This window comes from Lentinus tigrinus (assembly GCF_003813185.1).
Source record: "Lentinus tigrinus ALCF2SS1-7 unplaced genomic scaffold L226scaffold_28, whole genome shotgun sequence".
Classification (NCBI taxonomy): Eukaryota; Fungi; Basidiomycota; class Agaricomycetes; order Polyporales; family Polyporaceae; genus Lentinus; species Lentinus tigrinus.
In genome coordinates, this window is record NW_027137937.1 from 375,348 (window position 1) to 391,977 (window position 16,630).

The window sequence follows — 16,630 nt, forward strand, 5'->3', positions numbered from 1 at the left end:
AGTCTGACCAGGGGACCTCTCAACTGCATCGCGGCGGCTGTACGCCGCAGATAACTCTTATCCAGTTGTTTTCGCACTGGCAGGACATCGCCCGAATTGCAGACAATAACCGGTCATGCATACATTGTCGAGCTTGTTATCGTAGATAGAACCTTCCATATGCCCCAAGCTTAGTCCTACTATAAAGTACGCATATCGCCACTAAGCCGCGCACGGAGAACTCAGACTGGAGGGAAACATGCAGGGGTAGAAAAGTGTAATTATCCTGCTCGTGTTTCATAGAGACCGAGATACTGGCTGAGGGTGGGGGCGTTCAAGTAGCTGCGTACATGAGTTCAGCGGGCGCATCCAAGGTTGGACTCGAACATCACTTACTGAAGTCTGAATCCGCATTATACCTCCGGGAACTCGATGCCGTTACAGGGGCCGGTAGAGCAACTTCCGCTAAGTTGACTGTAGGAGGTCCAGTCATCAGAGCGGCGAGGAACGCAGCCAAACCGGGCATTGCATCGTTGCACCGGCGATACTGCTTCCGGATTCTTCTCTTGAAAGAAGAGCGGCCGGAGCCGAGAACGCGCCCGCCCTGCTTCCTGGGGTGGGGTTGCTCCTTGTCGCGTAGTGCATGCAAGGCTGCCACTAAGACGTGCACGGATCGTCTCATAGACAGGAATCCGACCGCCATGATGATGCAGATAGTAGCGGCTAACGTTAAAGCTCGTCAGCATGAATCGCAGTCATTACGCAACATGACTGGTACTCACCTATCACCAACGTGGCGATCCTGTAATATTTGGTGGGATCCCCGTCCGTTGACTGCGAACAGCTCTGAAGGTCGAAGTCTCCGTTGAAATTGACAGTACCAGAGTTAGAGCTCGGCATGGCAAGAATGCATGTGTACGTACAAGGTGTCAGTCTGCTTTTATACCTCACCAAGTCGTATTTGTGCCAGATATCCAGTAATCCCACTTCCGTCTTCTAGATAAGGCCGTTGCTCCATATTTGCTCAGGAGACCGCAAACCCGAGCAACGCGGCGCCGCGCGGACTCCGGAGATATCCAGCTGTCGGCACACGGAGGGAGGAGGAGGTTTAAGAACCCAGCGGCTTGGGCCTCGAGGCTAGCTGGAGGCGTTTCGAAGGTAACCGTCAAACGCATACTGATGTCGATGTACCACTGCTGGACGACGGTTAAAGGCTGCGAGTATCCCAGTAGTACACAGGGAACTTGCTACACCTACATCGACATGTTCAGGCTGGGAGGGGAGACCGTTGTAATCACGGCAAAACACGCGAGCACGGGCGCTCCGCGGCTTGCTCAGTTCCTCCGTCTTCGTCGACTGCTCACAGTCTTTTCCACTTTGCGCTCAGGCGCACTAAGTCCCATATCTTTCGGCCACAACCACAGGCACAAGGCTTACACGGAATGGCGATATCTGCATCGACGAAGAGGGCCATATTCGATGGTGAGTGCGGCTAATTGCCACTCAGGCCGAATGCCACCGACGACAGTCTGATTCATTCTGAAACTGTGAAGTGGCTATCTTTGCTGCATCTCAAGTTCGTGCTTTTAGTCGTTTCTTATGCTATGTCGATGACTTACTTCGCGCGAAAGGTAGCCTTGTATTACACCCTGAGAGTGCGTGCTCCTCTCCAATGCTCTGCAACGCGTACTCACCCGCATGTCCGAATAGTGGGTTATGGACTCCATGTCCCCCGTGGAGCGCAAGGAAGTCAAGCAGAAGAGTCTGAAAGCTTTGGAGAATCTGGGACATAGGGATCTTAAGTTGGATGAATACGAAAGTAAGTCATCGTGCGTCTGCCACCCAGATATCCCTACATGTGTCCCTAGGCCAAATTGCCTCCGAGATTATTCACCCCGACGACATCGATGTACGCTTCTCTGGTGAGTCCTTGAATTATTTCCCACCTGCCTCCACGACTCATTGTCGTGTGCGCCCACAAGATATTGGCGGGTTGGACCCCATCATCTCCTCCCTCCGCGAATCCGTCATATACCCCTTGCTCTACCCCCACCTCTTCACCTCTTCATCTCTTCTCGGCGCTCCCAAGGGTGTCCTGTTGTTCGGCCCCCCGGGATGCGGCAAGACGATGCTCGCGAAGGCCCTCGCGAAGGAGTCAGGAGCGACGTTCATCAATATCGCTGCGTCCGTACTGACAAACAAGTGGTACGGAGAGTCGAACAAGCTGGTCGCAGGGCTATTCTCCCTGGCGCGCAAGACGCAACCAAGTATCGTGTTCATTGACGAAATAGACTCCTTCCTGCGCGAAAGGACGAAAGGCGACCACGAGGTGACAGGCATGATGAAGGCGGAGTTCATGACGTGAGTATCCGAATATCTACTCCATGCGCAGATATCCTCAGCGCTTTTATAGGCTGTGGGATGGCCTCACGTCTAGCACCGACCGGATATTGGTCCTCGGCGCGACGAATCGACCAAATGACATCGACTCTGCCATCCTCCGCCGCATGCCAAAGCGCTTCTCCATCGGTCTGCCGGATGTCGACCAGCGAGAAAGGATACTCACCCTTGTATGTTTTTGTTGGCTGGTTCATCTGGATATTGCCCAACCATACCATGATTTCCAGATGCTCAAGGACACGCTACTTGTGGAGGGCTTCTCCATCCGGATGTTGGCGGAACAAGCTGAGGGCTTATCAGGTTCAGACCTGAAGGAGCTGTGCCGCAACGCTGCCATGCGTCCGATGCGTGAGTTCATGCGGGAAGTGGACGGCGACCACGAGAAGCTCTCACAATCCCAGAAGGAGGTATGTGTCTATATTCGCTTCTCCCCATATCTGCAAAAGGTTGACGTGTCGTTGCAGGGCTTCAAGCTACGACCGCTGACGCTGGACGACTTCTTCCAACTGGATGGAACGAGTATGCTTCCTCTAGATTGAGCGGGTACATGCGGTGCTTTTCACTGCTCGCTCTGCTTCACAGTTACGATAATCACGACCGACAAGGTGTATATGTATGCACGTAACTTATCGACGTTTAATACAAGTAGATCGTAGGACCCCTCCATTGCATGTTCATCCCACTTGTACTTTTCTGAGGCTGATACTTCGACCTCCGCGGATCACAGTCTGCACAGAACAATCGCGGGCGCGTCGCGTAGTATCTCCTACTCGACAGGACGAAGTTTGAGGCCACGCGATGTCGATACTCATAGAAGAATGGTCCAGGTACTCTTGATTGCTGAGCGCTGCATTCGAACGCCCCACTACATAATAAATGGGATTCTGGCGAGAAGAGCTCTTCACCACGGCCAATGGTCTCCTTTGTAGTCAATGAACTGTCCAGAGTTCTCCGGCGTGACAGAGGTTATCACCTTGAGGACGCCCTCGACGCCTTCGGAAACTTCCAGCTTTGCATGGGGACCTCCGAGCTCTAATACCGGTTCAAGATGGATGAGCGCGAAGGATGGCGGAAGAAACAAAAACTGACCCGTCTTCAGCCAGCCAGGCTCCATGCAGACGACGACGATATTCTTGTTACCCCTGGCCTGCTTGGTAGTCTAATTTACCTGAGTGTCAGTGAATTCGGATGATATTGGAAGGCGCGACGTACTAGCATGTTCATGGCAGCCTTCGATATAGCGTAGGATGTAAACATATGTTCCACTCCTGGTATTTTGAACGCATTGCTTCCGAGACCACTTGAGATGTTGAGGACGACCTTCCTGCGGCTCGTTTCGACGAGAGGAATGAAGCACTGCGTGATGTAAGCAGGCCCGACCACATTGGTGAGGAAGGTCCGTTGGAGAACGTCCATGTCCATGTCGTAAGCCGTGTCTGGACCGCCCGAAGCCTACCCCAGCAAGTAGGCAGAGCTGTCAGAATTCAAATGGCAAGGTCCGGGAATATGATACTCACGACGCCGGCATTGTTAACGAGGTAGTCGATACCAGTGTCTCCTACAATCGCGGAAACCTCCTGGGCGCACTTCCGGATGGACTCGAAGTCAACTACGTCAAGGGCTACGATGTGGAGTTTTCCCTGGGCGACGCCCGCAAGGGCTCGCAGGGCGTCAGCCTTGGAAGGGTTGCGGCATGAAGCGACGACTGTGTTAGACGGGGTCTGGAGGAGCTGTCTTGTCATCTCCAAACCAATACCGCGGCTCGTTCTGTCATGAAAGTGAGTATGGAAATTTCATGCTAAGAGGTGCACCCCCACGTACCCAGTAATAAACCATACGGTCTCTTCCGTCGCGGCCATGCTCTTCAATTCCGCAGGATGCAATGTAGGAGGTTGTTGGTTAGACTCTTCTCCGCCCTGGAGCTTATAAGTCGTAGAAGGCACAGCTTCAATGGAAATTACAATCGTATTTTCAATTGGGGTGAGAGAGGAGCGGACATGTGTGGGTCACCATGTGGGTCGCCGTGGCTAACTCACTCCGACCGGGTGGCGAACAGCGAGCTAGTGATACATATGCCGGTCGGAGTACTCCATATACAAATACTGACATTTAAATGCACAGTGTCAGTGTACCAGCTCAAGGAAGAAGCGTTGACTACCAGTTGTGGTTCAATGCGAGGAGGATATCATTTCCGCTTTAGGAAGGTACCATCCTGAGTCTTGCTTTGGCAATCTCTTCCCACGCTGAGCACTCACTCGAATATACCTGCAATATTCCTCGACCTTTCCTCTTGGTCACTTCTCTGTCTGGCTTAGCGTCTCTTTATGTTTATCTATTGCAAGACATGGTGAGCTCTTGCATGAAGCCGCGTTCATAGATGGACTAATATTGTGACAGACGGTATGCACGGATTGTGGCGGGACGGTCATCGAGTACGATACCGCCGCCGGAAACGGATTTTGCGTTCAGTGTGGTACGGTAGTGGAGGAGAATACGATTGTCAATGAAGTGCGTGCTTTATTCTCTGTTACAGTATCTGCGTTTTCATAAGATCCTCCTTTTTGTAGGTCACGTTCGGAGAGACGAGTGCGGGTGCGGCGATGGTGCAGGGGAGCTTCGTAGCGCAGGGAGCCAGTACGTCATTCTCATCGTGTTGGATATACACGGAAGAGACTTATTTGCCACAGCTCGAGCACGGATGGGCGGAATGTTTGGGAACCGGGGTAGCGCGGAGAGCAGGGAGCAGACAATCGCAAATGGTGAGTAGAGCATAGCATCACGCTCTCCCCTATCGCGCGGTATCTTTGACCGCTGTTCCAGCGAGCCGGAAGATACAGCAAGTCGCCTCTGCAATGAGACTCTCGGAGACCGTGTCTCTCGCGGCGACGCGATTGTACACGCTCGCCGTCGAACATAAGTTCACAAAGGGACGGAAAAGCATGAACGTCGTTGCCGTGTGCCTATACGTTGCGTGTAGGCAGAAGGAGACAAGGAACTATATGCTCATCGACTTCTCGGATTTGCTACAGGTGCGTTGGGTGTACGGGCAATAACCATTGCAATTTATCGATTCTCTGCGTAGGTCAACGTCTTCGAGCTCGGTCATACATACCTGCAACTCGTTCAGACTCTCAACCTCCGCCTACCTCTCGTCGACCCTTCACACTACATCTCCCGGTTTGCTGCCCTTCTCGAGTTCGGTGAAGAGACGCATCAAGTCGCGATGGACGCCGTCCGGCTGGTCCAGCGATTCGACCGCGATTGGATGACAAAGGGTCGACGTCCCGCCGGGATCTGCGGTGCATGTCTACTCCTCGCGGCACGTATGAACAATTTTCGGCGGAGCGTTGCGGAGATCGTCCAAGTAGTGAAGATTGCGGACACGACTCTGAAGAAGCGACTGGAGGAGTTCCGGAAGACCCCCAGTGGTGCGCTCACTCTCGCCGACTTCCGCACTGTCTGGCTTGAAGACGAGATGGATCCACCCGCGTATACGAAGGGAAAGGAGAAGGAGGAGAAGGAGAGGCTGCTGCTCGAGAACGGTGGGGTGCTGCCGGACGAAAAGGGGAAGAAGAAGGGCAAGGGCAAGAAGAAGAAACGGAAACGGGGTGAGGAGAGTGATGAAGAAGAGCAAGAGCCACCCGAAGAGCCTCAATACTATCCCCCTTACACTGCCGTACCAGGTCCATCTCACCCTCCTTCCTATCCTCCCGTCGATCCCACGCTGCTGAACCAGGGCATCCTGGCCGGCACAAGCCACCATCTACCTCTATTCCTTCCCGAAGACGGAGATGAGATGCAGTACGGGTACCCACAGCACACAGGTCCTATCGATCCTGCACTATTCGAGCCCGACCGCACGCTCGTCAACACTGCGCCTTCTCAGCATCCTCCCCCTTCACAAGGACCTATCGATCCCACTCTTCCTCCCGATAAAGCGTTATCGATTACCCTGGAACCACCATCTCCCGTTGAAGAGACCGTTGACGCTGCGGTGACACAAGAAGTCTCTGACTTCCTTACAAGTGCCCAGAGTACATTGCTCAATTCGGCGCTGGACGAGGCAGAACAGCGGCGTCGCGAGCAATTCGAGGGCGATGACGAGCTCCTTGGACTCGACGACGAGGAACTCGACCGCTTCCTCCTCACCGAGGAGGAAGTGCGTATCAAGGAACGCGTCTGGGTCGAGATGAACAAGGATTACCTTGAAGCGATCGCAGGTGAGCACCAAATACTGGTGTGCATAAGCACTGTGCAACGTTATTGCGCGGTCGCTGAACGGTATGTTGCAGCGAAAGCCGAGTTACAGGCGGATGAAGAAAAGCAAAAGAAGACGCGCAAGGTTCGTATCCCGCACTCGCACAATTGGGTCCCTTTTCTCGACACAGCAATCTCTATTTGCATGTGTTGATTTCCGGTGGCTGTATCCACCTCCCAATGCTAACGATTGTGTCCTTGTCCACAGCGGCGGAAAACTAACAACAAACCTCGCGACGCGTCGACGCCCCATGGGAGCACTGCCGCCGAGTCGGTGCGGAACCTCATCAAGAAGAATCCGAAGTACAGCAAGAAAATCAACTACAACGCGCTCAAGGAGCTCTTCACGAACGAAGGGTCTTCCTTCCAGCTGCCCACCGGCGATGACGACAAGGAAGACGAGGGCCATCTGTACACGATGGACGACAAGGACGATGGCGAGGGCATGCTCATTGTGGAAGAGGAGGGCGGTGGCGGCGTCGGTCAGACTCGTCCTGCTACGAAGTCTCGCTCAGCGAGTCTGGTGCCCGGCGCAAGTGTCCCTGCAGCTACTGCTGGTCGTGCGCTTGAAGACATTCCAGAGGGCGACGATGAGGAAGATGCGGAAGGTGAAGAGGACGTCGAAGACGATGCCGAGAAGGACGACGCATACGGAGAGTGGGACGTGTACGAACAAGAAGTATAATCAATGCCTAGCTACTGTATCCCTTCTGCCTTGACTATCCCGTCTCATACGCATGCGTTCGCAAAGAACAAACGCAATGCAAAATCCAATCACACAAGATCCGCGAAGGCGATCGTGCTCGCATTCAGGTTGTGCTGCACGTATCGTCCCTGGAACCACGTCTGCCCGATCTGCCAGTTCGGCGCGGTCGCTGTGGACGTCCCGAGGATGTTCGCGGTGCAGATCTTGCCGTCTGCAGTCTTGTTCAGCACGTTCGCGCCCTCGTCGATGTAGTGCACCACAGTGCTAGGCGGGAAACTGAACCCGAAGCGCGCCGGAGGGCGCGAGCAGTCGTACGTTCCCTGGATAATGGCGAGTGAGCGTCTGAACACTAGTATCTCCGCGGAGGTGTGGGAGAGGGGACGTACGAAGACAGTGGAGATACCGTCCGAGTCCGTCTGTTCGGACAGGTTGTACCCAACAGAGAGCAACGCTGAGCGGACGACGTCCAGCGGACCTATGATGTTCGGAGTACCGTTGTCGACTGATTCCAGGGTCAAACAGCATCAGCCTAGGCCTCCGAGGTCTGCACAGGACACTCACAAATGGGTATGATGTGCGTAACGGGCTTCCCGTCGATGACTAGGATAGCGGAGTCGGCCTCCGTCTGGTTCAGGGGGATCCAAGCGTCGACCTACGGCCACGGAGACAGCATTAGTGAGCCATGACCTCGTACATGTCCGATATAGTACAGACTGGCTGGGATTGCAGGGTCGTGATGTCACCCTTAATCTGCGTTTCATCTGAAATGACGCAGAAAGATTAGTGAGAGTTCACTCCGTAATGACTTCGGCTCAGGTGGCCTACCAATTGGTCCGAATATCAGCGACCCAGTGCCGTCGGTCTTCAATGTTAGACCAAATTCGCAAGGCGAGACTACAGTCCAGGTAAGTTAGATGGTCTGAAGAACATTGACGAACAGGCCGAGACTACGCACTGCCTTCCTGATCGCATATAGCCTGCGCGAGAGACTGGCCCGCGAGGAACGTCGGGTCATTGGGGTCGGTGATCATCGAGGCTGGAGGACTGAATCCCATGATCCTGACAGGGTGGGAAACTATCAACAACCGACACAAAGCAAGAACCCCGGGTGAGAGCGTAGAGTGCATACCCATCGCCTCCAAGCGGATCGCCGTCCGTAATGTTGCCAACCAAGAAGTCGCTCAGTGCAACGCCAGCGAATTCAGCGTCATCTTCCACAAAGAAGAAAGTTTCCTGTATCGGCACGCTCTTCAGTCAGAGATGTATGGACACGCAAGCAGTTGGCTGAGACGAACCGTTGCCATCTGGACGCCGTCTTCACTCGCGCCGTTGAACTGTATGAATTCGCCTTGGTTCGTTTGCTTGGACGTGGGGTTGGGCTTGTATTTGCCCTCGCCGATGATCACCGCAAAGCTTCCAGTGTCAACGGCGAGCTGACGGAGACGTGTTAGTGTGAGGTTGCAAGAAGATGTGAGTTGAAGAATCAACGCACGCTGAAATTCTGTGGTCCGACAACAAAATCACCATACCAAAAGCCCTATATATCACCATTCAGTATTGTGGTATCTCGAACAGAGATCCAGGCATTACCGCATCCAAGTGCAGCGGAACGATGTTCGTGGCAGCGCTACCGGCACAGCCCCAAAGCAAAGTGAGAACGGTGGATTGAGCAGCGAGTTTCAACATATTTGCTCTGTTTTGAGCAGCAATCTTCGGACCTACCGAGCCGCCTTCGTGCTTTGGAGTTCTTATACGGTCCACGTCCGGCAGCGGGACCATGCGCGGCTGGGCGGTGCATGGCTCCGAGCTCGAGCGGAGATCCACGCCCGCTCTTTCACAGCGTCTCCAGTATCGGCCGCTGCAGTGCATTGCGATCAGGTTCGACAATCAAAAACAAGCTCCTGTAAGCTGTCCAGCTGTGGACCGTGGTCAGTATTGACACATTGATACTGAGGCGACAAAATGGCGGGAAGTGCTGCAGGTGCAGCTGGTCTGCTGACCTTCCGAGCCATTGACTTCAAGTTGTCATTGCGGTCACCGATGCTGCAGTGACCGTGCAAGCGAGACAGATCGAGGCCGCCCACGTGGCAATACCGTTTTGGGAAGTTCACATGCCTTTTCCGTACTGCACCCCCACGTGGCCAAACAGCCGAACAAGTAGTGTTGCGCCGAGGTGAGCCAAGCCGAGCCGAGCTGGCGAAAACGGAAAACTCGAATTTTCGAGTCGTCCGAGTCGATTCCCACGAGTGACTCGCGAGTAGCTCCATATCAGGAAGGGCCACGGCCTCGAGAACGAGCTATGTACGTAGATACAATTAAATTAACATTGCTAATATGTCGATGAGGAGTTCGAGGCCTGCGAGCGATTTCGAAGGAGTTCATCGAGTTCTTGAAGCTTCTTGTGTGCGAGAAGCTCCTGAACTGCATGGTCGGTGATGGACCCCTCAATAGTATAGTCCTCCTCGCGCGCAATGAGGTCCGCTGTCAGGTTCAAACGGGCCTGTTTGTAATAGTACTTCAAGCACTGAAGAGCTTCCATCAGCTCGGGCTCAATGCGGCTGCGCCGGAGAGTGTCGGTCTCCTTGCTTGATGAGAAGACGCGCTCGCAGATCACTGCTGATGCTTGGGCGGCCAGTACGTCGAGAGCAACGCGACAGTCGATACCGTCATATTGATATATCACGACCCTCTAGCTACAGCTAACGGGCGATGTATCAATGCCTCTGGCTAGAGGTTGGTCCTCTGGATATATCCACAGGCCATTGTGGATATATCCTGGCTGTACTGTGGATATATCCAGAGATGGCCCCATTTTAGGTTGCGCGCCCCCTGGGGCCGCTGGCGCGTACCCGCTCTCTTGCCTACTTTGGGGCCTGCTGCACGCTTCCCCGGGTACTACTCTCGGGCCGGGCAACCAGGAATTCATTTTGAATCCCCGCCGCGCACTTCTGGGCCCGCCGCACACTTTACCGTATACCTGCATTGTTTTGAATCCCCGCCACAGCGTGCGGATTTTGGCTTCCTGTCACCCTGACATCATCCCCTTGTACCCTGTACTTCGGCTGTCCGACATATCATGCCTCCATATACAATATGTTTCACATATGTCTTCGCCAGCTCACAAGGTATGTTTTCAGGTATGTTTTCAGGTATGTTTTCAGGTATGTTTTCAGGTATGTTTTCTCATGTTTTTGGAACACCATGATCTGATTATGTTTATTAATGTACACTCTTTGTTGAGAATGAATATCTGACATATGCTGCACCCTGGAGATTGGTAGCGCACAGGGTAGCGTAGTAGTACACCGTTATAAGGCCTCTGATTGGCCAGAGAGAATCACAGTCCCAGGGCAACGAAGGGGGCCGACGTAGCAGCGCACCGCTTAACGGCCTCTGATTGGCTGATGGATTCATGCCGGCCAGCGCACAGGAACTTGCGTTTTCATGGTCAAAGTACAAGCGATCAGGATACATGTTACGTGACTACAGATGTGTATATACTACTAAATGTCCAGTCCCTATGATCGTCCAGCGCGCATGCGCGCACGCTTCTTGGATGCAGGCTCAGCTATCTCCTTCGGAGGTCGCTTACGCCCTGACTGTACATAGCTGCCATCTGCCTGCCGCACCGGACGCCTCTCTCGGTGTCCTCGTCCTGAGGCGTTCTCTTCATGAGGGACAATTGACGTGTGTCTTTCCCTTGCAGGGCAATTTGATGGCGCATGCGCAGGTACAGGCACAGCAGTCGACAACGGCACGGGAGCGGTGGACGATGACGGCGTGGGAGCGGTGGACGACGACGGCGCAGGCGTGGTGGATGACGACGGCGCGGGCGTTGTGGACGGCGACAGGGCAGGTGTGGTGGATGACGACGGTGCAGGTACAGGCGCTGGTGCGATGGATGACGACGTCGCAGGCGCAGTGGTGGAGGATGACGACGGCGCGAGCGCGGTGGACGGCGACGGGCCAGGTGTGGTGGACGGCGACGGGCCAGGTGTGGTGGATGACGACGGCGCGGTGATGAGTCACCGAGCTTTCTGCGCCCGTAGTCGAACCCATCCATGCAGCTTCGACCACGCTTCGCCCTCGTTTCGCCTTCGATGCGTTCCCCAGTCGTGGGAGCAGGCTACTACTATACTTATCTATCTTCTTACCCAACACTCTTTGTAATGACTTCGCTGTGTCAGCGCTAATCAGAGAATCTCTCCCCCTCTCCATCACCATCTCGACTTTGGCGCCGGTTCGCCTTCGCTGGGAGGCCGTAAGTTCAGCAGTCGACTCGCCGTAGTGTCGACCGAGCAAGAGTTCGCTCGCTTCGCAAGAGAGTAGCCCACGAGGGGCCTGAGTTCGCTAATCCCGACTATCGAGTCGCCGCCAAGTTTCGAAGCAAGTATCCCGCACCAGCGAAGAGAAGACCGCCAGTCTAGGAGCGAAGTAGCTCCTGTGCTATCGAGCACGAGAATCCGACCACTCACCGAGAGTGCACCAGTTTAGTCCCTCTCCTCCCTCGTCCGCCACTTATACACTCCCTTCCTCGTCCCCTTCTTCCTTCGACGCGCCCTCCCGCGAGCGAGTTTACTTCCCCAACGCCCCACCGGCTTACTGCTTCGCCCGATACGCCGAAGCGCGCTCCCCGGATTGCGCCATTTCCGAGTCCATTCCGAAACGCCCCGCCTCGACCGTGAGCCTTCGCCTCGACGTGTCCACACACCTTCCCCTCGCAGTCCGTCCACGGCTTCGCAGCTTCGCGCCGCCTCTTCCTCGACTTCGCAGATAGGCCCTACTCGTGCGACCACGGTCACCCAGCTTCGACCCGGGAATCGACTATCCAACTCGTAACCTTTCAGGTTTGTTGTGGTTTTTGTTGGGATTTTCCCCTCAGAGACGCAGCTACCCTATCATTTTGGAGCCCACCGCGAGGGGTTTTAGTTGACACCGCCGGCTCAAGCTGTCGACACCGTCGCCACCTTTAGCCTCTGCGTCGAGCCTCGACGAGTCTCTGTTCCAGGTCCAACAGCTCCTTCACCAGTTCTCAGTCGACCTCGACGAGCAAATCGCCCTCCAGGATCTGTTCGACGAGTCGCGACTGTATACCACCGCACCATCTTCGCCTTCGACCGACTCCTCTTTACAAGAGTTACCACCCTTCGGTTCGACCAACCCCGCGCTTCATACGCGACCTCGCTCGTCGTCGCTCCCCAACATTTCGTCGACTTCGCGAACACGTCGAGCTTATCGCGAAGAGGGAGTACCACTCCTCCCGGGCATCGAAAAGAACCTACCACCACCGCGCCGTCGCTCCAAGGCCGCATCGACCGCCTCCCGCCAGTCCCCTCCGCGTCAACCGCCCCCCCCCATATTCGTTACCACTATGGCCCAGCCAGCCCGTAAAATTGACGCCATGCCGCTATCGAACGAGCGAGGAACCCCACAGTGGAGTTCGACAAGTCGCGAAGGGGTCGAACGCTACTTTCGCGACCTCGAGCGGGTCATGGCAAAGCATCAGGTTGCCGACGAAGCCGAGAAGAAGGAGGCCGCGCTTACCTACGTGCCGATCGACGTCGCGAAACGTTGGGAATCACTTCCGGAGTATTCTGCGGCTGACTACGATGGGTTCAAGACGACGATCTTAGGCTTCTACCTCGGCGCCGACGCGAAGCACAAGTTCACGGTTCGCGAGTTCGACGAGATAGTGTCGAGGCGCGTTCGCACCGGGATAAGTTCGCTGTCTGAATACATGGAGTTTTATGGCGAATTCTATCCCGTGGCACGCTACTTAATGGGCAAGACGCCTCCCGAGCTCACCCAGCGACAAGTCGTCGACACGCTCCTGCGGCTCCTCCACGACAGCCGCCGCCCCGCGGTCGAAGCGCGCTTGAACCAGAAGGTCCCCGACAAGCACCGAGATGACTCCTACACCGTCGAACAGGTTCACGAGGCGATCTCCTACGTAATTGATAACCAGAACGGCTTCGCCAGCGCCGCGCAGAGCCGCGAGGCGCCTCGACCCCCTTCGCCTCAAGTGCCGCGTCGCGACCTCCCCCCGCACATGCCTGCCGCGATCGAAAACGCACCTCGCCTCGCGACCGGTGGCGATGAGCTGGTCATCAAAGCCGAGGTACTCCAGAACCTCCTTACGGCAGCAATTCGCTCAGCTCGCGAGGGCGACGCGTTTGGTGGCGGTGCCAGCCGCGGGGCGCCCCCGGCTAACTACAATCGCTTCCCGGACGGTCCCCCGCGCTACCAGCCTGCGGCGCGACCGACGGGGGGTCAAGGCAACCAAGCCCCCCCTCGCCCCGCATGCTACTACTGTGGCAACGAGGGCTGCAGTATCGCCATCTGTCCAGAGGTGGAGAGCGACGCAAGAGCGGGTCTGGTCATGCGCGTTACCCCTAATGGTCACGTCATGCTTGCGAACAGTCGCGAGATCCCCTTCCGTCGAGGTGCAGGAGGTACTATTCGCGACGCGATGCGCGCTTACTACGACCGCAACCCCGCGCACCAGCCGCAGCCTGGAGGGGTGGCGAACAATATGTTCGCCCTTCACACCCACATGGTCGGCGGCGCGGCCTACGAGCGCACCATCGAAGAGGAAATCGAAGCGCACGAACAGCAGGCGGCCCTGCTGCAAGAGGTTAAACGTCGTCGGGACCAGTCGAAGCGTGTTCAGTTCGACGGGGTCGAAATTTCCACGCGGCCCCCTCGTACTCGAGCCCAGAAGGCGAAGACCGCCGAGAAGGAACTTCCCATGCCGACGTCCCAACCTCGCGCGCCCACGCCACTCCCGCAGCCCTCCCAGTCGACAGTCGAAGAGCCCTTGAGCGAGCCTCTTCGCTCGGCGGGCGACGCGCCAGTTCACCCGTATGCGCAGGTCCCCGATGCGACCAAAGCAGGTGCACCTCCTTCGCGTGACTTCGCTTACTCCGCCTCGCGTGTTATGGAATCGGCGCAGACGCCTCGAGTTCAGGCCGACATCGGCGCTTCGCGAACTGCGAACCTGACACGCCCCCGTGAGCCGGCCTACCGCAACCAACCGGCGGCGCTCGATCCGGCGGCGGAAGACCGGGTGTTCCAGCGCAACTTCGTGGAGTCCCCTTCGATTGCGCTCACGCCGATCGAGCTCCTCAGCATCTCGCCGGCAATGTGCAAGCGCCTCCACAGAGCGACGGGGACGAGGCGAGTTGCCTTTGAAGGAGCCCCTGTTGCCCCGGTAGCCGTCAACAGCGCCACTATCGAGGAAGTGAGCAGCGACGAGGACGAGGAAGCTGGCGAGACGCCCAGGTCCCTGGAGGCGTACGCGGAGGCACCGGCGGCGTCCTATCAACTTCGCGAATACACCTCGTACGCCGCGGCAGACGGTGGAGAGGAGGTCATCGTCGCCGCGCCCACACAGAAACTTCGCTCGATTGCCGCATGGGTGAATGACCATGCGCTGGTTGAGTGTATCCTGGACCCGGGATCGCAGATAGTCGCCATCAGCGCGGCGAAGTGTCACGACCTCGGTATAGCCTATGACCACAAGTCGACGATTCCTATGCAATCGGCCAATGGCGCAGTCCATGAGACGAAGGGCCTCGCTCGTGACGTTCCGGTGGAGCTTCGTGGTGGTATAGTCATTTACCTTCAGATGCACGTCGTCGATCGCGCGCCTTACGATGTTCTTCTGGGTCGCCCCTTCGACGTCCTGGTGTCATGTGTTTCGCGTTGCGACAGTTCCGGGCGACAGGAGATTGTGGTCACTTGTCCGAATACCAAGAGGTCCCTCACTATCCCCACCTACGTGCGAGGCGAAGCGACGACCGCGCCGCGCGAAGCGCCTTCGGGTTTTCAGGCTTCGAGGAACTGATTGACAGTCAGGGAGAGGTCGCGTTCGTCTTCGATTACAACCATGATACCCATACCCTAGAAGGCACTGCCTACACCTCGCTCTTGGATTTAGAACCGTCAACCATTACTCAACAGTATTTATTTGCGTGTGACGACCCGTCAGTGGCCTCGGAGGTCCACTCCTGGTTCTTCGACGCCCCAGCGAAGTCGCCGACGCCCCTCGTCTCGAACCTTCAGTCTCTCGTTGCCTCTTCGCCTTTCGCTGCGGACGGGCTCGCGGCTTCGCCTCCTCCTTCTGTCCCTTCGTTTAGAATCACTCCCGTATTCGCCTTTCAGACTATGCCTCCGAAAACCGTTCCGTCGTTCCAGTCGACGGTGTCACCCCACTTTTCGACTCCCGTGGCTGGGCCGGTCGCCGTCTTCTTGTCGACGAAGAAGAAGTACAAGCCGGTCGCGCAGAAGGTCCGCGCGATAGTGGGCGAGCTGCCCCAGGAGTATCGCATCGTCCGGAACCGTGTCGGCGACCCATTGGCGATGCTACCTGTGCTCGACCCGAACCCGCCACCCTTTGTGCCGACAGGTCGATATACCCAGGAGCGACGTGACGCGATGCGAGCCGCGCATCACTGGCTCCAGCCCGCTGAGCTCGACCTTCTCGACGACTTTATGTGCAAACACAACAAAGCCTTCGCCTGGGACGACAGTGAGCGAGGCAGTTTTCGTCGCGACATGTTCCCGCCTGTGCGATTCCCTGTCGTCCCCCACATTCCTTGGGTACAGAAGAACTTCCCCATACCACCGGGCCTCTACGATCAAGCGACCGCGCTCATCCAGAGGAAGATCAACGCTGGTACATACGAGCCGTCGAACGCTTCGTATCGCTCACGATGGTTCTGCGTCGCGAAGAAGGACGGCAAGATTCGAATCGTCCACAGCCTCGAGCCCCTCAACGCGGTCACGATACAGCATTCAGGCGTTCCACCCATACCCGATCACGTCACCGAACAGTTCGCTGGGCGCGCCTGCGGCACTACGCTCGACTTGTACGTCGGCTACGACGAGCGCGAGATCGACGAAGCGTCGCGCGACCTGACGACGTTCCAGACACCATTTGGCGCGATGCGGTTGACGACCCTACCTATGGGCTGGTCGAATTCTGTCCCCATCTTTCACGACGACGTAACCTTCATTCTTCAGCCCGAGATCCCGCACGTCACGATTCCCTACCTCGACGACGTGCCTATCAAAGGCCCGGCGACCGCGTACCGAGGTGTCGACGGCATTCCCGAAGCGCTCCCCGCGAATCCTGGAATTCGCCGGTACATTTGGGAACACTTCCAAGATGTCAATCGCTGCGTACAACATGTTGGCTTCGCCGGCGGGACTTTCTCCGGCCCAAAGTCGCTTATAGGTCCGTCAGAGTTCATGACAATCGGTCACTTCTGCACAGAAGCGGGTCGC

General features: G+C 56.3%; 6 protein-coding genes across 6 annotated transcripts; 3 read left to right on the plus strand and 3 right to left on the minus strand.

Moving 5' to 3' along the window:
• Nucleotides 1-108: 108 nt before the first annotated feature.
• Nucleotides 109-1,231, minus strand: L226DRAFT_537952 (uncharacterized protein). The gene is made up of 3 exons (XM_067681407.1): nucleotides 762-1,231; nucleotides 376-702; nucleotides 109-321 (listed from the first exon to the last, which is right to left on the minus strand). Exons 1-3 carry the CDS (start codon nucleotides 877-879, stop codon nucleotides 314-316), a joined length of 453 nt encoding a protein of 150 aa, XP_067532254.1. The 5' UTR covers nucleotides 880-1,231; the 3' UTR covers nucleotides 109-313.
• Nucleotides 1,232-1,319: 88 nt separating this feature from the next.
• L226DRAFT_513064 (AAA-domain-containing protein) lies at nucleotides 1,320-3,165 on the plus strand. The gene is made up of 9 exons (XM_067678359.1): nucleotides 1,320-1,461; nucleotides 1,533-1,555; nucleotides 1,611-1,634; nucleotides 1,690-1,798; nucleotides 1,848-1,901; nucleotides 1,962-2,340; nucleotides 2,393-2,549; nucleotides 2,607-2,786; nucleotides 2,844-3,165. The coding sequence occupies exons 1-9, from the start codon at nucleotides 1,422-1,424 to the stop codon at nucleotides 2,916-2,918; spliced, it is 1,041 nt and encodes a 346-aa protein (XP_067532255.1). The 5' UTR covers nucleotides 1,320-1,421; the 3' UTR covers nucleotides 2,919-3,165.
• Nucleotides 3,100-4,265, minus strand: L226DRAFT_173472 (C-factor). Its single transcript, XM_067672641.1, has 5 exons — nucleotides 4,201-4,265; nucleotides 3,897-4,146; nucleotides 3,592-3,831; nucleotides 3,469-3,538; nucleotides 3,100-3,411 (listed from the first exon to the last, which is right to left on the minus strand). The coding sequence occupies exons 1-5, from the start codon at nucleotides 4,236-4,238 to the stop codon at nucleotides 3,281-3,283; spliced, it is 729 nt and encodes a 242-aa protein (XP_067532256.1). The 5' UTR covers nucleotides 4,239-4,265; the 3' UTR covers nucleotides 3,100-3,280.
• A 406-nt stretch (nucleotides 4,266-4,671) lies between these two features.
• L226DRAFT_173511 (BRF1-domain-containing protein) lies at nucleotides 4,672-7,366 on the plus strand. Its single transcript, XM_067672643.1, has 8 exons — nucleotides 4,672-4,726; nucleotides 4,777-4,887; nucleotides 4,947-5,013; nucleotides 5,067-5,138; nucleotides 5,200-5,408; nucleotides 5,462-6,599; nucleotides 6,672-6,721; nucleotides 6,845-7,366. The coding sequence occupies exons 1-8, from the start codon at nucleotides 4,724-4,726 to the stop codon at nucleotides 7,319-7,321; spliced, it is 2,127 nt and encodes a 708-aa protein (XP_067532257.1). The 5' UTR covers nucleotides 4,672-4,723; the 3' UTR covers nucleotides 7,322-7,366.
• Nucleotides 7,035-9,150, minus strand: L226DRAFT_537954 (acid protease). The gene is made up of 10 exons (XM_067681408.1): nucleotides 8,933-9,150; nucleotides 8,835-8,879; nucleotides 8,638-8,775; nucleotides 8,472-8,575; nucleotides 8,298-8,401; nucleotides 8,168-8,236; nucleotides 8,057-8,103; nucleotides 7,904-7,994; nucleotides 7,729-7,844; nucleotides 7,035-7,662 (listed from the first exon to the last, which is right to left on the minus strand). Exons 1-10 carry the CDS (start codon nucleotides 9,026-9,028, stop codon nucleotides 7,411-7,413), a joined length of 1,062 nt encoding a protein of 353 aa, XP_067532258.1. The 5' UTR covers nucleotides 9,029-9,150; the 3' UTR covers nucleotides 7,035-7,410.
• A 6,358-nt stretch (nucleotides 9,151-15,508) lies between these two features.
• Nucleotides 15,509-16,081, plus strand: L226DRAFT_468440 (uncharacterized protein; the record flags this gene model as incomplete). Its single annotated transcript, XM_067676134.1, has 1 exon — nucleotides 15,509-16,081. A coding segment is annotated over one exon (573 nt), but the record flags the coding sequence as incomplete, so codon positions are not given.
• Between the last annotated feature and the right edge of the window lie 549 nt (nucleotides 16,082-16,630).

Excerpts from the sequence above, each read along its gene's own strand:
- L226DRAFT_173472 (XM_067672641.1), bottom strand. The coding sequence starts at position 4,238 with ATGGCCGCGACGGAAGAGACCGTATGGTTTATTACTGG. Across the intron at positions 4,147-4,200 it reads ACCGTATGGTTTATTACTGG|AACGAGCCGCGGTATTGGTT; the intron begins GTACGTGGGGGT and ends CTTTCATGACAG. Across the intron at positions 3,412-3,468 it reads GCCTGGCTGGCTGAAGACGG|AGCTCGGAGGTCCCCATGCA; the intron begins GTCAGTTTTTGT and ends AACCGGTATTAG.
- L226DRAFT_537954 (XM_067681408.1), bottom strand. The coding sequence starts at position 9,028 with ATGTTGAAACTCGCTGCTCAATCCACCGTTCTCACTTTGCTTTGGGGC. Across the intron at positions 8,880-8,932 it reads TTCCGCTGCACTTGGATGCG|GGCTTTTGGTATGGTGATTT; the intron begins GTAATGCCTGGA and ends GGTGATATATAG. Across the intron at positions 7,995-8,056 it reads CGACCCTGCAATCCCAGCCA|GTCGACGCTTGGATCCCCCT; the intron begins GTCTGTACTATA and ends CCGTGGCCGTAG.
- L226DRAFT_173511 (XM_067672643.1), top strand. Across the intron at positions 5,014-5,066 it reads CTTCGTAGCGCAGGGAGCCA|CTCGAGCACGGATGGGCGGA; the intron begins GTACGTCATTCT and ends TATTTGCCACAG. Across the intron at positions 5,139-5,199 it reads GGAGCAGACAATCGCAAATG|CGAGCCGGAAGATACAGCAA; the intron begins GTGAGTAGAGCA and ends CCGCTGTTCCAG.
- L226DRAFT_513064 (XM_067678359.1), top strand. The coding sequence starts at position 1,422 with ATGGCGATATCTGCATCGACGAAGAGGGCCATATTCGATG. Across the intron at positions 1,462-1,532 it reads GAAGAGGGCCATATTCGATG|TGGCTATCTTTGCTGCATCT; the intron begins GTGAGTGCGGCT and ends GAAACTGTGAAG. Across the intron at positions 2,787-2,843 it reads TCTCACAATCCCAGAAGGAG|GGCTTCAAGCTACGACCGCT; the intron begins GTATGTGTCTAT and ends GTGTCGTTGCAG.
- L226DRAFT_537952 (XM_067681407.1), bottom strand. The coding sequence starts at position 879 with ATGCCGAGCTCTAACTCTGGTACTGTCAATTTCAACGGAGACTTCGAC. Across the intron at positions 703-761 it reads GATCGCCACGTTGGTGATAG|CCGCTACTATCTGCATCATC; the intron begins GTGAGTACCAGT and ends CTTTAACGTTAG.